The sequence below is a fragment of the Petromyzon marinus genome, chromosome 28, assembly GCF_048934315.1.
Source record: "Petromyzon marinus isolate PM22_M1 ecotype Great Lakes invasive population chromosome 28, UKy_Petmar_22M1.pri1.0, whole genome shotgun sequence".
Classification (NCBI taxonomy): Eukaryota; Metazoa; Chordata; class Hyperoartia; order Petromyzontiformes; family Petromyzontidae; genus Petromyzon; species Petromyzon marinus.
Genome location: NC_133694.1, coordinates 4,047,184 through 4,069,119, shown reverse-complemented (window position 1 = coordinate 4,069,119; position 21,936 = coordinate 4,047,184). Strand labels below are relative to the sequence as shown.

Here is a 21,936-nt window from a genome sequence, read left to right as displayed (position 1 = left end):
ACTCGGCAGCAGACCTCAGCCAATCGGCGACCCGCCCTTTTATGAGCGTTTTGAGAGCAACTCGCTGCTCGCTTTTCAATATTTGATGGTGCGTTGCTTATGGAAACAGCTCTCTTGAACACTTTGTGGCCAATAAAACGAATTTGAAGAAAGACGAGAAAGTGAGGAAAACAATTAGTGTGCAAATTAAGCAGTAAATGATTACGTGTTTAAAAATTCCTAAACTATGTTTTTTAGGCTGGAAAAGAGATCAACTTCCGATCGTCTTGGAACAAATTAAGCCTTTAACATGAATTTCCTATATTCTATTAACGATCATTTCAATTAACGATGGGTTTTCGCGGAACCAATTCATGTCGTTAACCGAGGGACCGCTGTATCTGGCTGCTGTAGTCTCAAGCGCTGCCGAGTACTGTGTGTGCCATGGCCACAACACACCAGAGACTTTGTTTTAGGCTGAGCTGGCCTAGACGAGGCTCGGTACGGGTTCTCATGGCACATGCCACTGATATTAGCCAGGGCCAAGAATCACAGCGCGAAAAAACGCATCACCGCTTATCAAACAAAAACAAAGATCCCCCGGAAATCCATACTCTTTGGTTCTATTCGGTAAAGTCACGTAGGTAAAAAATAAAATAACAAAAATCACGACGTTTCGGCCACAACACAAGTGGCCTTCATCAGGTGAAGGGACCGTGCTGTCATGAGGACAGTGTTGGAGCTTCAAATCTAGAATCCCCCGGAAAGCCTGAACGGACTGTTGGGGCTATTTGCGAGTAGCACCTATGAAGGCCGGCACTGTGCACGAGGCGGTGGGTGGCCAGCACCACGCCCGGCCGCCTTTGTCTTCCGAGTAGCGATGTTTACACACTGCACCAGGTACTTATTTGAAGCTGTGTCAACCTAAGGGAGGCCCAGGACCAGTTCAGAAAATCGCCACTGGTGGTGGCCCTGAGCAGGAATCGAATTTGGGTCGTTGCAGCGCGCTACGCACACACACACACCTGCTTACACACACGCACACGGACACACATACATGCAACGAGATGGAACACACGGGAGCCCACCCACACACGCACGCACGCTCGCAGAAACACACGCACCACGCACTCGCACGCACCACGCGCTCGCACGCACGGACCCTCGCAGGCGAGGCGGTGCTGGCAGGGCAGGAGGAGCGAGGGCGAGCACGGCTCGGAGCAGACCAAGCACTCGCCGCCTCCCAGCTGCTCCACGCCGGCCAGGTTCGTCATCGTCATGAGCGGCGTCGTGTGCACCCTGCGCAGGGTGACGGGACCCCCCACGGAGCCGGACTCCCACCTCCTGTGTGGGGGAGGGGGGGGCACAGTGGCGGGGAGGGGGAGGAGGAGGAGTGGGTGGGAGTTACAGGGTGCCCGTTAGTTTTGTGGCACGACTGATGATGGAGAATACGCAAGCACGCGCACACAGAGATCCCCCGTATTGCTTTAGCAGACTGTTGAGGCAAGTGCTGTTAGCGAGCAGCACCTATAAAGGCCGGCACGGCACACGAGGGGGTGGGCGGCCAGCACCACGCCCGACCGCCTTTGTCTCCCAAGTGGCGATGTTCACACACCTCTAGATAATCGTCACAGGTGATGGCCGTGAGTGGGAATCGAACTCGGGTTACCAGGTTCGTAGCGCAGTGCGCTCACCGCTACACCAACGCTCCCCACGATCCACCCTCCCCGTATAACAGACTGTCGTGGCCACGCTAGACGCACGCACTCTCACCACACTCTCACACACACACACGCACGCGCGCGCGCATCACGGACACGCGCGCGCCACGCGCGAGCGGCCGTGGGCGGGCGGAGCGAACCTGTGCCTCTGCGCGAAGTGACCGAGCAGCTGACGCACGCCGGGGTCGGGCTCCAGGCCGAGCGGCGAGCGGCCGGCGTGGTCGCGGACAAAGAGGTCCCCCCCACACTGAGCGAGGAAGCACGCGATGGCCACTCCGACCGGCGCCGCCTCCGGGAAGAGTCCCGATTCTCGCAGCTGCGCGCGCGCGCCGCGCGTCAGGGAGCGGTCAGAGCGAGCGTCAAGAGCCTTCGACCCGAGCGTGACCGCGTTCGTAAGCCTTGGGGGGTGGGGGGTGGGGGGCAACATCATCCCCTCCTCACCTCGGCGAGCATCTCGGCCTCGTCCCCGGACGCCGGCTGGGGCCGCCAGGGCGCGGCGTGGAGTCGGCGCGCCCCCAGGGCGGCGTGCAGCGCGGTGCGCCCCTCGGCGTCGCGGGCGTTCGTCGAGCAGGCGCCGTCGCGCACGAGCGCCAGGACCACCCCGGCGTGGCCCTGGCCCGCCGCCAGAGCCAGCGCCGTCTGTAGCCGTCCCGTCGCCGCGTCCGCGTCGCAGCGGCCCTGAGACCGCGGGGGGGGGGAAGGGGGCAGGGGGCAGGGGGGGAGGGTCGACGACGCCAACGTGCCGCGCAGAGACCTTGCGCCGCGGTGGCTCGGAGATGTTGATGGCCTCGCCAGGTATACAGGAGGTCGTGGGTTCGAACCCTGACGCCTGCGGTATGTTTGGAGTTTTGCGTGTTCTCACCGACAACAATGACGACACAACGACTCGGAGAACGTCAACAACAACAACGACTATGACAACAACAACAGCGACTACAACAATACGACTACAACAATACAACAACAACAAAAACGATTACGACGACAACCGGAAATCCTCGCCCGAGCTGCCGTGCGCTCACCTGGCGGAGGAGCATGCGCACCACGGCGGCGTGGTTGTTGAAAGCGGCGAGGTGGACGGGGCGGTAGCCGTCCTCCTTGGCCACGTCCACCAGCTGGCGCGCTCGCTCCAGCACCACGGAGGTCGCTCTGTGCGGGGGGAACGGGTTGGAGTGGGGGGGGGGGGGTCAGAGTCGGGGGTCAGGGTCATGGGGAGCGTCAAAGTCGGGGGTCAGGTCACGGGGTCGGGATGGGAGAGAGAGAGAGAGGATGGGTGGGTGCCCGGGTGGGTGAAAGATGAAAAGGTGGGGATAATGATGAGCGTCACCAGGTGTAGCACCAGCAGCAAGTATCGGCAGAAGCAGCAGCAGCAGTAGCTGCTGCATCATCATCACCATCAGCAGCATCATCACCATCAGCAGCGACAGAAGCATCAGCAGTAGCTGCATCATCACCATCATCATCAGCAGCATCATTGGCAGAAGCAGCTGCATCATTATCGCCATCAGCAGCAGCGACAGAAGCATCAGCAGTAGCATCATCGCCATCAGCAGCAGCGACAGAAGCAGCAGCATCATCGCCATCAGCAGCAGTAGCAGCAGCATTATCAGCTTCTAAATGTGGGAGGGGGAAAAACCCCGGAGGACCCGGCGAAAAATTCACATGAACCACGGGGAGAGAGATAGAGAGGGACACGCAAGCTCCAAATATACAGCAGCAGCAGGCATCGTCAGGGTCGTGTTCGAACCCACGACCTCCTGTAGACCAGGCGAGGCAGTGAACATCTCCTAGCCACCGGTGGCACCCCGGTCGAGGCGTGGGTCACCGCGGGCGCTCACTGCTGGTTCCCTTTGAGCGCAGCCTGGTGCAGGATGTTGAAGCCGTGGCGGTTTCGGAGCGAGAAGTCGGCCGAGGGCGCGTCGAGGAGTAGCGCAGCGACGCCGCGCGCCTCCTTGGCCAGCGCGTCGTGCAGAGCCGTGTCCCCGCACGCGTCCTGCCCGCACAAAGGCAAAGGCCCCCCCCCACCCCCCGTATAGCCTTCAGCGGACCGTTCGGGCAAGTGGCGTTAGCGAGCATCCAACGAAGGCCGGCACGGCACACGAGGGGGGTGGGTGGTCAGCACCGCACCAGGTATTCGTTTGAGGCCGAGTCGACCTAAGGGAGCACAGGTCTGGTTTAGATAATTGATGGTGGCCGTGAGCGGGAATTGAACTCGGGACGCCGGATTCGTAGTGTAGCGCAGTAACCATCGCACGAACGCTCCCCATTCACACACTCCTAACACACTCGCACACATACGTACACACTCACACACTCCTCATACACTCACACACCCCTCACACACACAAACTCACTCCTTACACACACACTCACGTACACAACAACAACAACCGCCATTCGCCATTAAGTGGTGGTGACGTCACCACGACGCTTGCGCCAGGCTATGTGCACCTTGAGGCCACGTGAAGTGTCGAACGCCCGCTTGCAGGAGGTCACGGGGCAGACTCAGGTGCCACAGGTCGATGACTGAGACGACTGGCTGATGCACCACCTGTGCCCCGTACTGTGCCAACCTGCTGTGCTTTAGCCACCCGGCGCTCCGCTCGTTGTTGTGAGCGTCGCTCCTCCACCCTCCGTTGTTGCTGGAGGGCGACTGCCTCCAACTGCCCAGAGGCGTCTTTCACGAGCCTCCTCCACAGAGGCCGATCTTGACACCGCTGGTACCAGTCATCGGCAAGTCCACTCAGCTCCACATCCTCCTGTACCACATCACTCCATCTCTTCTCGAGCTCGTGCCGCGTGCGTTTAGCCCCCTCTATCTGGCCGAACAAAAGCTGTTTAGGGGGGCACAGTGGAGGGGAGGGTTACACCCAGGATAGATAGGGGAGTCCACGTTTCGCAAGCGTAGAGAAGGGAGGGAATGACCGTGGCCGAGAAGACTTGAAGCTTCGTGCGGAGCGACAGACTAGGTAGCTTCCACACAGCGTTATGCAACCGATGAAAAGATAATGCCGCTCGACTGATTCTGAGTGAGACATCTGCTGTCAAAACAGAGCCGGTCATGAGCACACTGCCCAGGTATGAGAAACTCTCCACTCTCTCCACAACTGCCCCATCACCGTTTGGGAGTTGTGGGGGTGGAGTACCTGATGGTACAAAATACCGAGGCAGGTGCTTAGTTTTGGTTGGGCTGATGGTAAGACCCCACCTCTTAGTGGCACGCTCCAGTTTCAGCAGCAGCGCCTCCCACTCCTCCTCTGAGTGAGCGGCAATTACTAAATAATCGGCATACATAACCTGGTTGACCAATAGGGAGCCATCCCTTGACCGCACCCGGGCATCGATCAGCCTCCCATTGTATCTGTACCAGATGGAAATTCCTCTGGTACAGCCATCAAAGGCTTCACGAATTATGTGGTCGAAAAATATGTCAAATAATGTGGGAGCCAGAGGACATCCCTGTCGCACCCCAAGGTGAACAGGGAATGGCTCCGACTCCCGGCCACGTAGTTTTACCTGGGCCTGCTCACCATCATGAAGGTCTCAATGATCATGAGCAGAGGGTCAGGGACTCCGAACGCATGAAAAACAACCCAGAGCCCAGGCCTACTGATGGTACCATAGGCCTTGACCAGGTCAATAAAGCAGAGATGTAGGTCTTATTGGAATTCTCTACACCTCTGCTGTAGCAAACGGACAGAAAATATGGCGTCTGTGCAGGACCGCCCCTTCCTGAAACCACATTGGGGCTCCGCAAGCCTCTCCTCAACGTGCCCGGCAAGGCAATGTTGAATAATCCTTGCCAGGACCTTTCCCAGCACACTGAGGAGTGAGATGCCCCTGTAATTGTTACAGTCTGTGCGGTCCCCCTTCTTAAAGAGGGGAACCACAAGGGAATCATTCCAATCCTGCGGAACCCGTCCAGTGTTCCAGACTGTTGTTATGATATCATGTAGGGCAGTCTGTGCACAAACGCCACCCTCCCTCAGCATTTCGCTTGGGAGATCATCTCGGCCCGGTGCCTTTCCTGGTCTCAGACTCTTGATTGCCTTCAGTACTCCCTCAACAGATGGCACCTCAGCCAGCCACTCACAGGGGGTGACTTATTCCAATATTTGAGGCACCGCAGCCTCAGCAGGGTCATCCCGACTTTGTGCCACGATGTTTTCCATGTCGAGAGATTAACCCCCCCCAGGACTTCACAGAAATGCTCAGCAAATCTGCAAACCTGTTCCTGGGGGTCGGAGATTGGATCACCGTTTTTTGCCCTAATAGGTGTGGCGCTGCATGTTACTTTTTTGATGTAGTTAAATAGGGATTTGTGATCGCAGGCCATTGAGGCAGGCTCCATCTCCTCAGCAACCCGCGACCACCACCCATCCATGCAGTGCCTCACGGCTCTGAGCGAAGGCTGTGGTAAACTTCCTCATTCTCTGACGTGGGATGCTGTAGACGATTAGAGTGGGCCTGTCGCTTTTTCTCAGCCATCCTGAACACCTCCTCTGTCAGCCAGGGTCTCTGGGGAGGTCTGGACCGCGTACCCAAAGCAGCCATTGCAGCTGCCTGAGTCACAGTCCTAAACCTTGCCCATTTACCCTCGACATTTGGAGGAGTGGGGGACGATGCCAACCCCAGCCGCAAGCAATGATGAAATTCTCGCTTGCAACTTTCATCAGCTAGCTGAGACCAGGCCACCTCAGGTTTGAATGTGGTCCTGGATATACACCCACCACCGGAGTGGAAGAATGGCAGGCGCATCTTACAGATGACAAGTCGATGGTTAGAGGGCAGATCAGCTCCACGGTAGGTTCTGGTGTCAAGGACATGGGCCCGCATCCGCTGTTCCGTCACTATGTAGTCCAGCAGATGCTCTTTCTTGGACCTGGCATGCATCCATGATGTTGTGTGGATGCGCCGATGCCGGAACAGCGTGTTTGTAATTACAAGCCCATGGGCTGCACAAAAACCTAGCAGCCTCCTACTGTTGTTATTGAGCTGATCTGGCCCATGCCTTACAATCACTCCAGACCAGGTGCCAGCATCATGACCAACTCGGGCATTGAAGTCACCCAACAAGATGACTCTGTGACAGGACGTCATAGAAGGCATCTGACTCATCGGCCTTGCCTGCATCCCTCAACGGATGTCCGTATTCGGTGGGAGCATAAGTAACCACGACCACCACTCCTCGCCTCCGGTTGATCGGAAGGCGAGCCCAAAGTAGCCTGGGGCTTACAGCTTCCCACACCTCACCGCCACGCTCCCACGCTCCCACGCCCCCTTCATTCTTTTGTTCATAAGAAGAGCCTCTCCCTGTTGTTTGGTAGTTTCCTGCCCCGAGTAGAGGACTGTCCACCCCTTATGATGGCAGGAGCCAGAGCCGGTCCACCGGACCTCCTGAATACCACAGAGATCCAGGCGGTATTATTCCAGCTCCCGACAGAGGAGTGGCAGCCTCTCCTCCGCAGTGAGCGTTCGAACATTCCACGTGGCCATCCGTAGTGGCTTTTTGTTGTTTCTGGAGGAGCCCCGAGGGTAAAGATTCAATCTCCTGGCTCCGCCAAATGGGGTTTGGCCAGGAGACGTCATAGACGCCTATAGATATTTTAGACGTGGTTTCGTGGTAATTTATTGAAGGTGGAGGGGTTACCAGCCCCTCACACCTCTCCAGAGCCCCCATTTATCCATTGTGGTGGTTACAAACGCCCTGAGGGGAAAGGCCAATCGGAATTGGCCCTCCCCCCCACAGCACTGTCCACGACAACGTTGCCCGTCACTCACACACACGTACACACTCACACACTCTTCACACACACTCACACACTCTTCACACACACACTTACACACTCCTCACACACACGCAGACCGGGGGCGGCGCCCCGCCCACCTGCACGTTGACGTCACACGCGTGGTCACAAAGGACGCGCGCCACCTCCGCGTAGCCGCGGTTGGCCGCCACGTGCAGCGCCGAGCAGCCGGAGGCGTTCACGGCGTCTGGGTCGGCGCCGCTCGTCAGCAGCAGCTCGCACACCGCCTCGCGGCTCCTGCGACGGGTGGGGGGGGGCTCGTAAGCGACCGCCAACGCGAGAACCGCAAATTTACAGCAGCAGTAGCAGCCAAATACTCTTTTTAAAAAAAAAACGGAGGACCCGGAGAAAGATCCACGCGGCCAAGGGGAGAGTGAAAGAGACCGCAAACTCCAAATATACAGCAGCAGGCGTCAGGGTCAGGATCGAACCCACGACCTCCTGCATACCAGGCGAGGGAGTTAACATCTCCTCGCCACTGTAATGATGATGAGAGAGAGAGAGACACCGCAAACTCCAAATATACAGCAGCAGGCGTCAGGGTCGGGGTCGAACCCACGACCTCCTGCATACCAGGCGAGGGAGTTAACATCTCGCCACTGTAATGATGATGAGAGAGAGAGAGACACCGCAAACTCCAAATATACAGCAGCAGGCGTCAGGGTCGGGATCGAACCCACGACCTCCTGCATACCAGGCGAGCGAGTTAACATTTCACCACCGCGGCGCCCACATATTACCCCACCGTACGCGGACAGTCGATCGACCACGGTTGAACCCATTTCTGTTGCTGGGTAGACAGAGGTGGGGAGGAGAGGAGGAGGGGTTAATAAACCAGCGCCACCATTTCATCGACCGCACCGAACCGGCGACCTCTGGGTGGCAAGTCCAGTGAGCTGGCAGCCTCCCTTGCTATGGCTGCAAAGTTTGGTCGTACATGTAAAGTATATCGTTTATTGTTAAATTTGAATCACAGTTCCTATGATCACTGTTACATTGGTTTTTCATAGCTTTATTTTGGTGATTTTTTAAAACGTTTTGGTTTAGCCTTATTTGTTTGTTGTAGTACAGAGTTAGCCTGATAACTTTTAATCTACATTGTCTTATGGTTGTTATTGTTTGACTTGCATCCCACTGGGATTTTTGCGCACAGCGTTGAAATGTGGTGTTTTCTCTGTAATACTTTGCTGCTTTTTGCTGGATTTTTCTGTTGCGCGTAGACACTTTAAAGATGTTTTCTTATTCATGTTTTTGTTTTGTTGCGGTTGCACCCGAGTCAAGAGCCGCATGGCTCACAGGGTTATACCTAATACATGAAACTGAAAATTTCCTTCACGAAACCTGAAGGACCATGCAGCTTGGCAACACCCTTCCTCTGGAGCGGTGCTCGTCATCGCAAGGCCCGGCGGGCCCCTGGTGGCCCCTGGTGGCCTTTAGCCGCGGCCCCTGACGCGCGGCCCTCCGACAATCACACAAACGGTGGAAACACACCCCATGATCATCATCGTGCTGCTGTTAAACCCCCAATGGCTTCAAATGATGTGACAGCACTCACACACTGATGATGTCTTGTCGGCGAAAGTGCCACACCTCTTGAAGTTTGTGAAGAACACTGCTCTCTCTGGAGCGCGCCCACTTTCCTTTCATCTCTGTCCTGGTTCTTGATCCCGGTTGTTTTATCGCCTTCGTGCCACGAGACGAAGCCTCCAATCCGGACAACGGCGGCATCCCTCTCGCAGGCTCGGAGCGTCACCGCCGTGTGCTCGCGCACGGCCCGTGGAAACCAGATGCCGTACAACCGCTTCCGAAACCCCTTCGTTTCTAGCCTCCCTCGATCCGCGGGGCTGGCCACGAGATGGACCGCCCTAGGCCACAGGGGCTCCACCTGTGGTCGTTCTTGCGAGTCGTTTCAAACTGAGCCCTGTCCTGAAAGCAGCAACGGCGTCGCGAAACCAAAGCTCTTCTTGGGCCATAGAGCCGCTTCCAGAATGCCTTCACAGTGACGATGACCCCCAAGGGCAGCGATGACCTATCTAGGATAAATCACCCTGTTACGGCTCTTGTGGCTCAATCGGCCCGGACTGCCTGGGTGGGTGGGGGGGGGGGGGGGCCCGTGGGGGGCCGGCCCCCCAAGGCCTGGGCTTTTTGCGTACCCGTAGGCCGCGTAGTGCAGGGCCGTGTCTCCGTCGGGGTCCCGGCGCGCCGTGTCGGCCCCTCGCTCCAGCAGCAGCGACACGGCCGCACCGTGGCCCAGGTGCGCGCTTACCTGCAGCGCCGTCTTGCCCTCCACCTGCGCGTCCACCTGCCAGCGCGCACGCACCCACCCATGCACTCACCCATGCACTCACCCACGCACTCACCCACCCACGCACTCACCCACCCACGCACTCACCCACCCACTCACCCACGCACTCACCCACGCACTCACCCACGCACTCACCCACCCACGCACTCACCCACGTACTCACCCACCCACCCACTCAACCACCCACGAACTCACCCACCCACGCACTCACCCACGCACTCACCCACCCGCTCACCCACCCACTCACCCACGGACTCACCCACACACACACTCACCCACACACTCACCCACCCACGCACTCACCCACGCACTCACCCACCCACTCACCCACCCACGCACCCACCCACGGACTCACCCACCCACGCACCCACCCACCCACGCACTCACCCACCCACGCACGCACTCACCCACCCACGCACTCACCCACCCACTCAACCACCCACCCACGCACTCACCCACCCACCCACTTTGTTTCTAAATGTGGAGGGAAAAACCGGACGACCCGGAGAAAGATACACGCGGCCACAGGGGACAGAGAGAGAGAGAGACACACACAAACTCCAAATATACAGCAGCAGGCGTCGGGGTCGGGATCGAACCCACGACCTCCTGCACACCTGGCGAGGCAGTTAACATCTCGCGACTCCGAGTCGTCCTCTCTCCCCTCTCTCGCTCTCTCTACGACAGCGAGCGGATACCGAGCGAGCGACGTCCGCGCGCACGCACCTCGTCCGGGAACGCGTCGAGCAACGCGCGCATCTTCCGCACGTGCCCGAGCGCCGCGTGCGTGACGAGCAGCAGCCCCGGGGGGACTCCGCGGGGGCTCGAGGGGCGAGACGAGGGCGGCGGTGGTCCCCCACGCAGCACCACCTCGAGCAGAGAGCCCAGCGAGCCTGCGCGCGCGCCACACCGCACCGCACCGCGCGCGGCACGCGCGTCGATAACGCCGTGACAATTTGCTCTTTAACCTACCAGGTGAGTGGGCCGACATGACGACGATGACGACGTTGACGACGACGATGATGGTCACGACGAGGATGATGACGATGACGATGACGACGACGATGATGACGGTGACGACGACGATGACGGTAATAGACGATAACGACGATGACGACGACGACGCGTCATACGCTTGCACACGTTGGCAGATTATCGTTTGTATGGCTACGTCGGGTGGTGGAGGGTCCGGAGTTGGAGGAGCAGGGGTTGGGGGGGGGGGCATTTAATTATTAGCACCAGGGCCGATGCCAACCTCGCCAAGGACGCCACTGTGAGTGTGTCTGTCTGTTTCTGTTGGCACAGGTAAACATCCCATCGGACAATAATGCAAGCTGTCGATGGGGACCTGGCTGCACAATGGACACGTGGGGACAGCAAATAACACGACGCCGATGAAGGCGGGCAGCGCACTGCGCGACGAACCCGGCCACCCGGGGCTCGATTCCCTCTCGCTGGCCAACAACACCGGTGACGATTTTGTTCTGAGCCTCCCCTAGGTCGACGCAGCCTCAAATGAGCGCACCTGGTGCGGAGAGTCAAAACATCGCCGCTCGGGAGACCAAAGGCGGGCGGAAGGCCGCGGTGGTGGCCACCCCTCCCCCCCCCCCCCCCACTTGCCCCAACAGTCTGTTAAAGGCTACGCCGGGGGTGGGGGGGGGGTTGTGGCGGGACCTTTGTCTTTGTGCGTGCGTGCCGCTCACTCGCCCCGCGAGTCTTGGGCCGCGCGGCCTCTTCGGGCGCGGCCGCCGAGAGGCACGCGGAGTCGTCCGCGAGGGGCACGCGAACCGCCCCGTCCGGCAAAACCGACGCCACGCGGCCCATGGCTCCAGGGACCTGGTAAGCCACGGGGGGGGGGGGGGTGAGTGCGAGGGGGTGGCCGGGGGAGGGGGGTGATGAGGTGAGAGGGAGGGGGGCGTGAAATGCACGAGGTGATGGAGAGAAAGAGTCGTGATGCATAAGAAGATACAGAGATGCATGGGAAGGCGCTGGGAGGCATGGGAAGGTACTGGGAGGCTTGGGAAGGCGCTGGGAGGCATGGGAAGGTACTGGGAGGCATGGGAAGGTACTGGGAGGCATGGGAAAGTACTGGGAGGCATGGGAAGGTACTGGGAGGCATGGGAAGGTACTGGGAGGCATGGGAAGGCGCTGGGAGGCATGGGAAGGTACTGGGAGGCATGGGAAGGTACTGGGAGGCATGGGAAGGTACTGGGAGGCATGGGAAGGTACTGGGAGGCATGGGAAGGTACTGGGAGGCATGGGAAGGTACTGGGAGGCATGGGAAGGCGCTGGGAGGCATGGGAAGGTACTGGGAGGCATGGGAAGGTACTGGGAGGCATGGGAAGGTACTGGGAGGCATGGGAAGGTACTGGGAGGCATGGGAAGGTACTGGGAGGCATGGGAAGGCGCTGGGAGGCATGGGAAGGTACTGGGAGGCATGGGAAGGTACTGGGAGGCATGGGAAGGTACTGGGAGGCATGGGAAGGTACTGGGAGGCATGGGAAGGTACTGGGAGGCACTTGCTGGCTCGCCGAGGAGACGGCGAGCCAGCAAGTGCGGACTAATCGCCATCTATTCCATCTGTACTGGACAGAGCGTTGCCCCCTCACGCGCCCACCTTGGTGAGCGCGTGTGGGTTGTAGGTCCAGCGCGTGCCGCCGGGGTAGGCCACGCGCACGTCCCCGCTCTCCGTCACACGGTACGCCCGTACGAGACGCCCTATGTTCTGGAGGGCTCAGCGGTCAGGGTCAGAGTTGGGGTCAGGGTTCATGGTTTGTTGCAGTGGCTTTGTCAACCGATACGCCGCCCCCGCCGCCGCCGCTGCTCCGCACAAGAGACGAAGATCTCCCCGCGTAGACGTTAACGGTTGGGGCAAGTGCTGTTAGCGAGCGCCTATTAAGGACGGCACGGCCACACGTACAAGGGTGTGGGTGGCCAGCACCACGCCCGGCCGCCTTTGTCTCCCCAATGCTGATGTTAACACACCGCACCGGGTTGTCTTCCAAGGATGAATCAACGTAGGATGAGGCCCAGGGCTGGTCCGGTTGTCCGTTAACGATGTTGGCTGTGAGCGGGAATCGAACTCGGGTAACCAGGCTTGTAGCGCAGTGCGCTGGCTACTACACTACCACTCCCCAGAGACAAAGACAAAGACCCCCCGTATAGCCTGAACAGACTGTTGGGGCAAGTGCTGTTTGTGTTTGAGGTCAGGGTTTGCGTTGAGGGTCAGGGTTTGAACTGGGGGGGGGGGGGGGTCAGGGTTTACGTTGGGGGTCAAAGTTTGAGTTGGGGGGGTCAGGGTTTGCGTTGGTGGTCAGGGTTTGAGTTGGGGAGGGTCAGGGTTTGCTTAGGGGGCGGGGGGGGAAGGTCAGGGTTTGCGTTGGGGGGGGTTAGGTCAAATTTTCTGTTTGAGGTCAGGGTTTGCGTTGCGGCCACACTCGAGCCTCGTGCTCACGCCGTGACCATCCCCCCCCCCCCCCCGCGCGTACCGCCGCGGCCCGCTCCACCTGAGTCATCTCGCTGTTCCAGCCGCCGTGGCCGCGCTGCAGGACACGCAGCGCGCTGGGCCGCGCGTCGCAGCGGACGGCGTCGCGCGGGCGGAACAGAGACGCGGGCAGCGGTGACGCCGAGGAGAGGCGCTCCGACCCGCACAGCGCCGCTCCATGCCCTGCGTGGTGGTGGTGGTGGCGGGAGAGGCGCCAGGGTTCACGAACCAAAACGTCACAGATTTCGCCCCTCTTTGTCGACGGTTTAAAGGATTCTCTCCGGATTGCATGAGTCGCTCCGGGAGATTAAGAAGCACCCCGCGAACCTGTGCCCTTTATCAATTCATTGACACGATTCTGGTCACAAATACCAAAGATCCCCCGTATAGCCTGTAACAGACTGTTGAGGCAAGCGCGGTCAGCGACTAGCACCTATGAAGGCCGGCACAGCACACGAGGGGGTGGGTGGCCAACACCACGCCCGGCCGCCTTTGTCTCCCCATCGGTGATGTTTTACACACCGCACCAGGTACTCATTTGAGGTTGAGTCGACCTAGGGGAGGCCCAGGACCGATTCAGATAATAGTCACCGGTGTTCGCCGTGAGCGGAAATCCAACTCGGGTCGCCGGGTTCGTAGCGCAGCGTAGCGCTAACCGCTCCACCACCGCTCCCGACACGCACAAAGAGTCGAGAGGGCCTCGCGCCGGCTCGGCTCAGGTGTGCCAGTGGAAAAAAAAATGGGAGTGGGGGTTTGAGGGGGGGGGGGGCTTATCAGTGGAGCCTCAGTCAGGACGTACCCAGGCTGGGCAGGTGCTCCCGGAAGTAGTGGCCACCCAGGGCTGGGCTGACGCAGCGCAGGTCCACGCGGCCCCGGTGCCCGGCACGGTACACGCAGCGGCTGCCGCTCGCCTCCCAGAGCACGCACGCCATGCCGCACAGCTCGTCGCCGTCCCAGCCGCGGAGCTCCGTCACGCGGCCCACGCCACCGGCACCGCCTCCTCCGCCAGAGTGGGGGGCGGGGGGGGGTCCCATCGCAGAACATATATCAAGTTAATGTTGGATTGCAAGTGGCTCGTGTCAATTGTCAATGTCCACGTGACGATCAGCCACCTCGCTGAGCTATCGTTGTTTGTGATAGCCAGGTCGCTTCTGAAAAAAAAGAGCTATATCGTTCAAGTGGGCCTTGCCTGATAAAATCAAATATATGCAGTTGTAAACAACAACAAATTGCTGCCACTGGGGGGGGGGGGGGGGGGTGTGATGAGATGTAAGGCGCTTCTAAGTTTCTGGGGCATTTTTTTTTAAGTGAGCCCCGTATTAATGCAGAAAACACAGCAGGTTCATGTTGGATTGTGAGTGGCTCGTGTCGACTTACCGTCCTGGTCGCCCCACTCCCAGTCCACCCCTCGCACGACCTTTGCCCCCGGGAATGTCCCCATGAGTGGCACCCTCTGCAGGCCCAGACGGCAGCCCACGGCCACCCTACGGAGCAACAGGGCACGCGGTTAGACTCGGGTGCCAGTCGTGAGTGAGAGTGTGGAGGTGGTGAAATCGCCGTGTCTGTGTTTTTGGACAGTATTGGCAGGAATGTGCACAATGGAGGGACGTGTAAAACGAAAAACCGGTTAAAACTAAACTATTTTTATTCATGGCAAAAAGGGCAATGTAACCATCAGCAAATTACAACCCGTACAAGATGCTTATCATCGATTGGGAAATCACACGCGGTCAAATCAAGGAAGCCAATCACGAGAGATAATATAAGCTAATTTTTATTTTATTTTACCAGGTAAGGCCCACTGAGCTATGTAGCTCTACGAAGTGGCTTCCCATCGTGTGGAAATCTATAGCGGTAGCCAAATGCTCCAGCAGCCAAATACGATTTTGTAATATACACAATGGTGAGATAGGGAATCAATAGACGGTTCGTGATGCACTATCGCCCGCCAAAGACAAAGATCCCCCATGTAGTCTTTAACTGACTGTAGGGGCCAAGTGCTGTGAGCGACTAGCACCTATGAAGATCGGCACGGCACATCAGTGGGTGAGTGGCCAGCACCACTCCCGACCGCCTTTGTCTCCCTCGTGGTGATGGTTTACACACCGCACCAGGTACTCATTTCTGGCTGAGTCGACCTAGGGGAGGCTCAGGACCCGTTCACATGATTGTTACTGGTGTTGGTGGCCGTGAGCGGGAATCCAACTCCGGCCGCCGGGTTCTTAGTGCAGTGCACTCACCATTGACGCGGCCTTCAACAGCGTTTTGTTATTTGCTGTAATCATGGTTTCCATTGTGTCGTTAGGTCCCCATCGAAAACTGGTTTTCATTGCGCTAACCACTGCGCCACCGCTCCCCAAAGAAAAAAGATCCCCCGCACGGTATAGCCTTTAACAGGCTGCCGAGGCAATCGCTGTTAGCGAGCACCTGCGAAGGCTCCCCACACACACCCACGCTCGATGTTCTCCATCACTCCGTGGTCCACCAACCCCCCACTCCCCGCACAGCTGGATTATCGATGGTCACTGGAGCGTGGGCACGCGGCCTCGACCTCCAAATGCCCTTGCCCGCGCCTCCGCGCTAATCTCAGCTCATCCCTCGCAGGGATCACAGCAAGCCCCGTTGCCACCACCTGCATGCTAACGTTTATTAGACGTCGTGTTATTATAATGATTAGAACTTTGGTTACGCTGGATAGCCTCTCTGTCTCAAGACGGGTCCTGAAAAAAATAATTTCAGTTGAGTTGGAGAGCTGAATGGGTGGATCGGTGGGTGAGTGGGTGAGTGGATGGTTGACTGAGTTGGTGAGTGAGTGGATGAGTGTGAGAGTGGGTGAGTGGGTGAGTGGATGGTTGACTGAGTTGGTGAGTGAGTGGATAAGTGGGAGAGTGAGTGGGTGGGGGAGTGGGTGAGTGGATGGTGGACTGAGTTGGTGAGTGAGTGGATGAATGTGAGAGTGGGTGAGTGGATGGTTGACTGAGTTGGTGAGTGAGTGGATGAGTGGGAGAGTGAGTGGGGGAGTGAGTGGGTGGGTGGGTGAGTGGGTGAGTGGATGGTTTACTGAGTTGGTGAGTGAGTGGATGAGTGTGAGAGTGGGTGAGTGAGTGGGTGAGTGGATGGTTGACTGAGTTGGTGAGTGAGTGGATGATTGGGAGAGTGAGTGGGGGAGTGAGTGGGTGGGTGAGTGGGTGAGTGAATGGTTTACTGAGTTGGTGAGTGAGATGATGAATGAGAGAGAGGGTGAGTTTATGGTTGACTGAGTTGGTGAGTGAGTGGATGAGTGGGCGGGCTAGCTAGTGAGAGAGTGGGTGAGTGAATGAGTGTGGTGATTGAGTGAGTGTGGTGATTGAGTGAGTATGGTGAGTGAGTGAGTGGACGAGTGAGTGAGCGAGTGTGGCGATTGACTGAGTGAGTGGACGAGTGAGAGGGCAAGCGTGCGAGTGAGTGGGTGGTTGACTGAGCGGGTGAGTGAGCGAGTGGGGTGAGTGAGTGAGGAAGTGGAAGAGTTTGAGAGCAAGCGTGCGAGTGAGTGGGTGGTTGACTGAGCGGGTGAGTGAGCGAGTGGGGTGATTGAGTGAGCGAGCGAGCGAGTGGGTAGAGTGAGCGAGCGAGTGTGGTGATTGAGTGAGTGAGCGAGTGGAGTGAGTGAGTGGACGAGTGAGTGGGTGAGTGAGCGAGTGAGTGTGGTGATTGAGTGAGTGGACGAGTGAGTGAGTGAGCGCACGAGCGAGCGGGTGGTTGATTGAGGGAGCGAGCGAGTGGACGAATGGACGAGCGCGTGCGTCGAGAGCGCGCGACGCACGGGACGGCGCGCGCGTGCTCGTGGCGCTCGAACGCGTGCGACAGCTCGTGCCGGTTGCCCGCGTAGCAGCGCGTGCAGAGGTCGAAGTCGGGGCACGCAAGGCAGCGCCAGCGCAGGCCGGCCAGGCCGCGCGTGCCACAGGCGTCGCACGCGATGTTCGGGTGCCGTACGCCTGGGGGAGGGAAGGGGTGCGGGCAACGTTAGGGGGAGGAGGCACTGGTTCATTCATTAACGCCGTTATCGTTAAGCATCGTCGCGGTCATTGTCATCATCATCGTGATCATCATTGACCTGATTAGAATCACCATTGTCATCATCGTCGTCGCCGTGATCATCATCGTGATCGTCATTGACATCATTGTCATCATCATCTTCGTCGTCGTAAATATCGTTGTCATAATCTTATTGTCATCGTCGGCTTCATCATCACCCGTGTAGCCTTAACAGACTCTTTGGGCAAGTGCTGTTAGCGAGCACCGATAGACAAACCCCCCACGCACCCACACACAAACCCCCACGCACCCACACACAAACCCCCCACGCACACCCATACACAAACCCCCCCACGCACCCACACACAAACCCCCCACGCACACCCATACACAAACCCCCCCACGCACCCACACACACGTGCGCAGGGCACCCCCACCGATCTGCGCGTTGTCCAGCAGCAGCAGGTCGTGTGCGCCCTGGAAGCCGGCTCGGTAGTCGGCGCGCACGCCCGTGTCCCACTGCACCACCACGGTGCGCGCCTCCCGCGCCGCCTGCTCGCCGCGCCGCGCCACCAGCACCACGGTGCCCGCGTGGCCCTCGCCGCCGTCCTGCTCGGCCCAGCGCCAGTCACGGCCGCGCACCACGCGGACCCCAACCTCCAGCATGAGCGCGGCCTGCCGAGAAGAGACGAAGACCCCCCCCCACACCGGCCCGTGTAGCCTTCACTGACTGTTGGGGGGCCAGTGCCGATCCGCGAGTAGCAGCAACCTATGAAGGCCGACACACGGTGCACTAGAGGGGGGGGGGGGGTGGCCAGCACCTCGCCTGGCCGCCTTTGTCTCCCCAGCGGCGATGTTTTACGCACCGCACCGGGTACTCGTTTCGAGGCTGAGCCGACCTAGGGGAGGTCAAGGAGCAGTGCCGGATTATCCTCGTAGCACAAGTAGCTACTATGTAGTAGCTACGGGCCCCGCACTTTCAAGGGCCCCGCGCTTAACGCTTTCAAGCTATCAATTCCGGTTCAGTGACTCTGCACTTGCTCTATTACTATAGTACTATACTGCCTTCAACTTTTACGAACGACTGGGTGTTTAAGGTTAGCTATTTGTCGTATTTTCCGGCTGTATAGCAAATGAAAAAATTTCGATTTAAAGCTTTCGTGACTGCAATGATTCCTCTTCTTTGGTTCTTTCGGTAAAGTCACGTAGGATGAGAATAAAATAATAAATTGATAAAATAAAATAACACAATAATATTCTCACGACGTTTCGGCCACAACACAAGCGGCCTTCATCAGGTGAAGGGACGAGACTGTCTGGTAGGACAGCGCTGGAGTGAAAGAGCCACGTTCAGATCACGGCCTTTAAGCTGTGTGAGAGGAACAAAGCGCCTTGACAAAGGAATTAGCATATAATTTAGCATTGAAATGGATGAATGATTAGCTTGTGACTGGTCACAGAAATAGTTATGTTAAAAGTTAAAGCATACACATCCGCAGAGGCACCCCTTGACAATGGAATTAGCATAGAATTTAGCATTGAAATAGCTAAGTTAAAGCATACACATCCGCAGAGGCACCCCTTGACAATGGAATTAGCATAGAATTTAGCATTGAAATAGCTGAGTGATTAGCTTGTAACTGCTCACAGAAATAGCTACGTTAAAGTCAGACCATACCCATTCACCGAGGCACTTAGTACAAATCAAACAGGAGAATTTAGCATTGAAATAACTAGGCGAATTTAGCATTGAAATAACTGAGTGATTAGCTAGTGACTGGTCACAGAAATGACTATGTTGAAGTCAAGGCCTACACATCTGAGCTATTCACAGTACTATATAGTGAACCAATAAAAACTAAAATATAAATTACCTTAATGTTATCAATAAACTCTATATTCTCCAATCAGCTAAGCTACCAACAATAAGTCGTTATATATCACAATGCTATATGGCGAAAAAATGGGTGGATTCTAAAGTTGAGGGTAAGAATCTTGACTTCAACATAGTCATTTCTGTGACCAGTCACTAGCTAATCACTCAGTTATTTCAATGCTAAATTCGCCTAGTTATTTCAATGCTAAATTCTCCTGTTTGATTTGTACTAAGTGCCTCGGTGAATGTGTATGGTCTGACTTTAACGTAGCTATTTCTGTGAGCAGTTACAAGCTAATCACTCAGCTATTTCAATGCTAAATTCTATGCTAATTCCATTGTCAAGGGGTGCCTCTGCGGATGTGTATGCTTTAACTTAGCTATTTCAATGCTAAATTCTATGCTAATTCCATTGTCAAGGGGTGCCTCTGCGGATGTGTATGCTTTAACTTTTAACATAACTATTTCTGTGACCAGTCACAAGCTAATCATTCAGCCATTTCAATGCTACATTATATGCTAATTCCTTTGTCAAGGCGCTTTGTTCCTCTCACACAGCTTAAAGGCCGTGATCTGAACGTGGCTCTTTCACTCCAGCGCTGTCCTACCAGACAGTCTCGTCCCTTCACCTGATGAAGGCCGCTTGTGTTGTGGCCGAAACGTCGTGAGAATATTATTGTGTTATTTTATTTTATCAATTCATTAGTTTATTCTCATTCTACGTGACTTTACCGAAAGAACCAAAGAAGACAAATGAAAAAATCCAATTACTTCACTACGCAAGTAAATAAACATTGTCTTTTAATATTTACGTATTTTTAAAATTCATGGCCCCTTTGTAACATATCGCTACAAGGCCCCGCACTAGCTTCGTCCGGCACTGCGCAGGAGCCGTTCAGATAATCGCCACCGGTGTTGGCCGTGAGCGGGAATCGAATTCGTGTCGCCGGGTTCGTAGCGCATTGCGCTAAACCCCACAGTGCGGACACCCACACACATCGCCGTACCCGTCGGGGTTTGGTTTGGGGGTTGTTGTTTTTATTTCTCCCACTGGCACAATCCCGAGCTGGTGCTGTTTGAGAGAGGGGTCATGTCTTTGGCCAAGACGTCACGCCTCTTGTTGACACGCTGATGATTGAAGATGCTTGGGAAGCCAAATGGGAGTTCACACAACAACAACAACCGCCGTTCGCCAATAAGTGGCGGAGACGTCACCACGGCGCTTGTGCCAGGCTAGGTTCACCAAGAAGCCACCTACTCGTGCAAGAGTCGACGGAGAAGATCCCTGCCTTCGATCTTCCCCGAGGCTTATGGGGCCACAGCAACCACTAAGCCGCTATGCGCACACAATTCATGGCAGCAGATGAGGATAACTTAATGATGATGCTAATCAAGTATGTCCCTGCTTAGCTTCGGAGATCCTAACGAGATCAGGCGCGTTCTGGCCGACTTAGTCGTAATCTTCCCTGTCGATAGAGACTCGTGGCTAAAAATAGGCCGTCAATCACTCGAGTTAATTAACCGTTCATTGGCTCTCACGTGGCTTAACGTTTTGTTGTCAGCTTGTAGCTTCCCACTGCGGGCAAAGAGCTCCCCCCAATCCACCTTCGAACTCGGTGAGCACATCTGGCTGCTACGTCTGTTGAATTTCTTTCCCGTGCGTCGCGCATCTCTTCGACTTACTCCGAACTCAATTATTGTTTACATATACAGGATGCTTCAAAAGAATGTTAACACTTCCGAGAATTTGCAACAACGTCATAAGAAGTGTGCCTCCGGGCTCTGGAGACCACGTGGAGAATATTCCAGGCGTGCGTTGGCAATGACGGTGAACAAGTGGAGACTCTTTGACTCTTTGAAGCTATTAATATCACATTTGTTGTCATGTTACAGTGTATTATCCGTGCTTTTTTCCATAAAAAAGGCCCATTTAAGTGTTAACATACTTTTGAAACGCCCTATATATTTGGCAAACACACCTATTTACTTTTTATTCTTGTCTTAGTGAATAACCGTAGCTGAGATCCGTAGGCCAAACCTGAAAAAATGTACATACAGCTTTCCCTGTATGTACTGTATGTACGTATGCTGAACTTCTTTCGCACCGTACGTAGCCAACCGTGCTAATCGGAGGCGAGGAGGCAAAGATCGGACGTGAATCTCAATGGGGGTCTAATGTGCTTAAACATATGACGTGAATCACGAGAGAGACAATGTATTTCAATGGGGACTTCGCGCGGTTAAATGAAGGACGTCATATCACCAGACACAACGAATATCCACACATCTTGTAAAACAACAGCAACAACAACAACACTTACCTGTACAGAAAACTCTCCGCCTGGCGTCGGGAAAGAGACGCGTCCGTCGCTTCGCTTCTTCGTTACGGTGAGATCGTCTTCGACATCGAAGGAGCGCTTGAACCACTCACCAAAACAAACAAAAAAAGCCTTCAGCGGCGAAGCGAACGTGAAGTGTCTAGATTCAGCCGCCTTCGACGAGAAAGTCGTTCAGTTGCAGAAGAAGGGCTCTTGGCAGACGTTGCGATAAGAGATGTTGGTGGCACATCGGCATCTGCCAACATCGTTAGTAGCAATTGATAGCCGGCGTTCAATTGCACGAGCCAGCGAACAGTCGGTGCGACATGCTATCAACTGGACACACGGCTCCAAAGCAATCAAGTTAGACAGCCAGCTATCTTTCACAGGTCTTAACACGAGCTGTCAAAGGCAGCACACTAACTCATGATT

General features: G+C 56.3%; 1 protein-coding gene across 1 annotated transcript in view; it reads right to left on the bottom strand.

The window, feature by feature from the left end:
• LOC116946922 (E3 ubiquitin-protein ligase MIB2-like) overlaps nucleotides 1-21,625 on the bottom strand; it is a 34,208-nt gene extending 12,583 nt beyond the window's left edge. Inside the window, exons 1-16 of the mRNA XM_032962199.2 lie at nucleotides 21,508-21,625; nucleotides 17,748-17,985; nucleotides 17,099-17,270; nucleotides 14,674-14,780; nucleotides 14,096-14,293; nucleotides 13,319-13,479; nucleotides 12,430-12,537; nucleotides 11,516-11,648; nucleotides 10,539-10,705; nucleotides 9,661-9,809; nucleotides 7,588-7,744; nucleotides 3,539-3,693; nucleotides 2,723-2,849; nucleotides 2,142-2,378; nucleotides 1,841-2,016; nucleotides 1,142-1,323 (exon numbers count right to left, since the gene is read on the bottom strand). Coding sequence (XP_032818090.2) covers nucleotides 1,142-1,323; nucleotides 1,841-2,016; nucleotides 2,142-2,378; nucleotides 2,723-2,849; nucleotides 3,539-3,693; nucleotides 7,588-7,744; nucleotides 9,661-9,809; nucleotides 10,539-10,705; nucleotides 11,516-11,648; nucleotides 12,430-12,537; nucleotides 13,319-13,479; nucleotides 14,096-14,293; nucleotides 14,674-14,780; nucleotides 17,099-17,270; nucleotides 17,748-17,976 — 2,458 coding nt within the window. The 5' untranslated portion in view covers nucleotides 17,977-17,985; nucleotides 21,508-21,625. The remainder of the gene's footprint in view (nucleotides 1-1,141; nucleotides 1,324-1,840; nucleotides 2,017-2,141; nucleotides 2,379-2,722; nucleotides 2,850-3,538; nucleotides 3,694-7,587; nucleotides 7,745-9,660; nucleotides 9,810-10,538; nucleotides 10,706-11,515; nucleotides 11,649-12,429; nucleotides 12,538-13,318; nucleotides 13,480-14,095; nucleotides 14,294-14,673; nucleotides 14,781-17,098; nucleotides 17,271-17,747; nucleotides 17,986-21,507) is intronic.
• Between the last annotated feature and the right edge of the window lie 311 nt (nucleotides 21,626-21,936).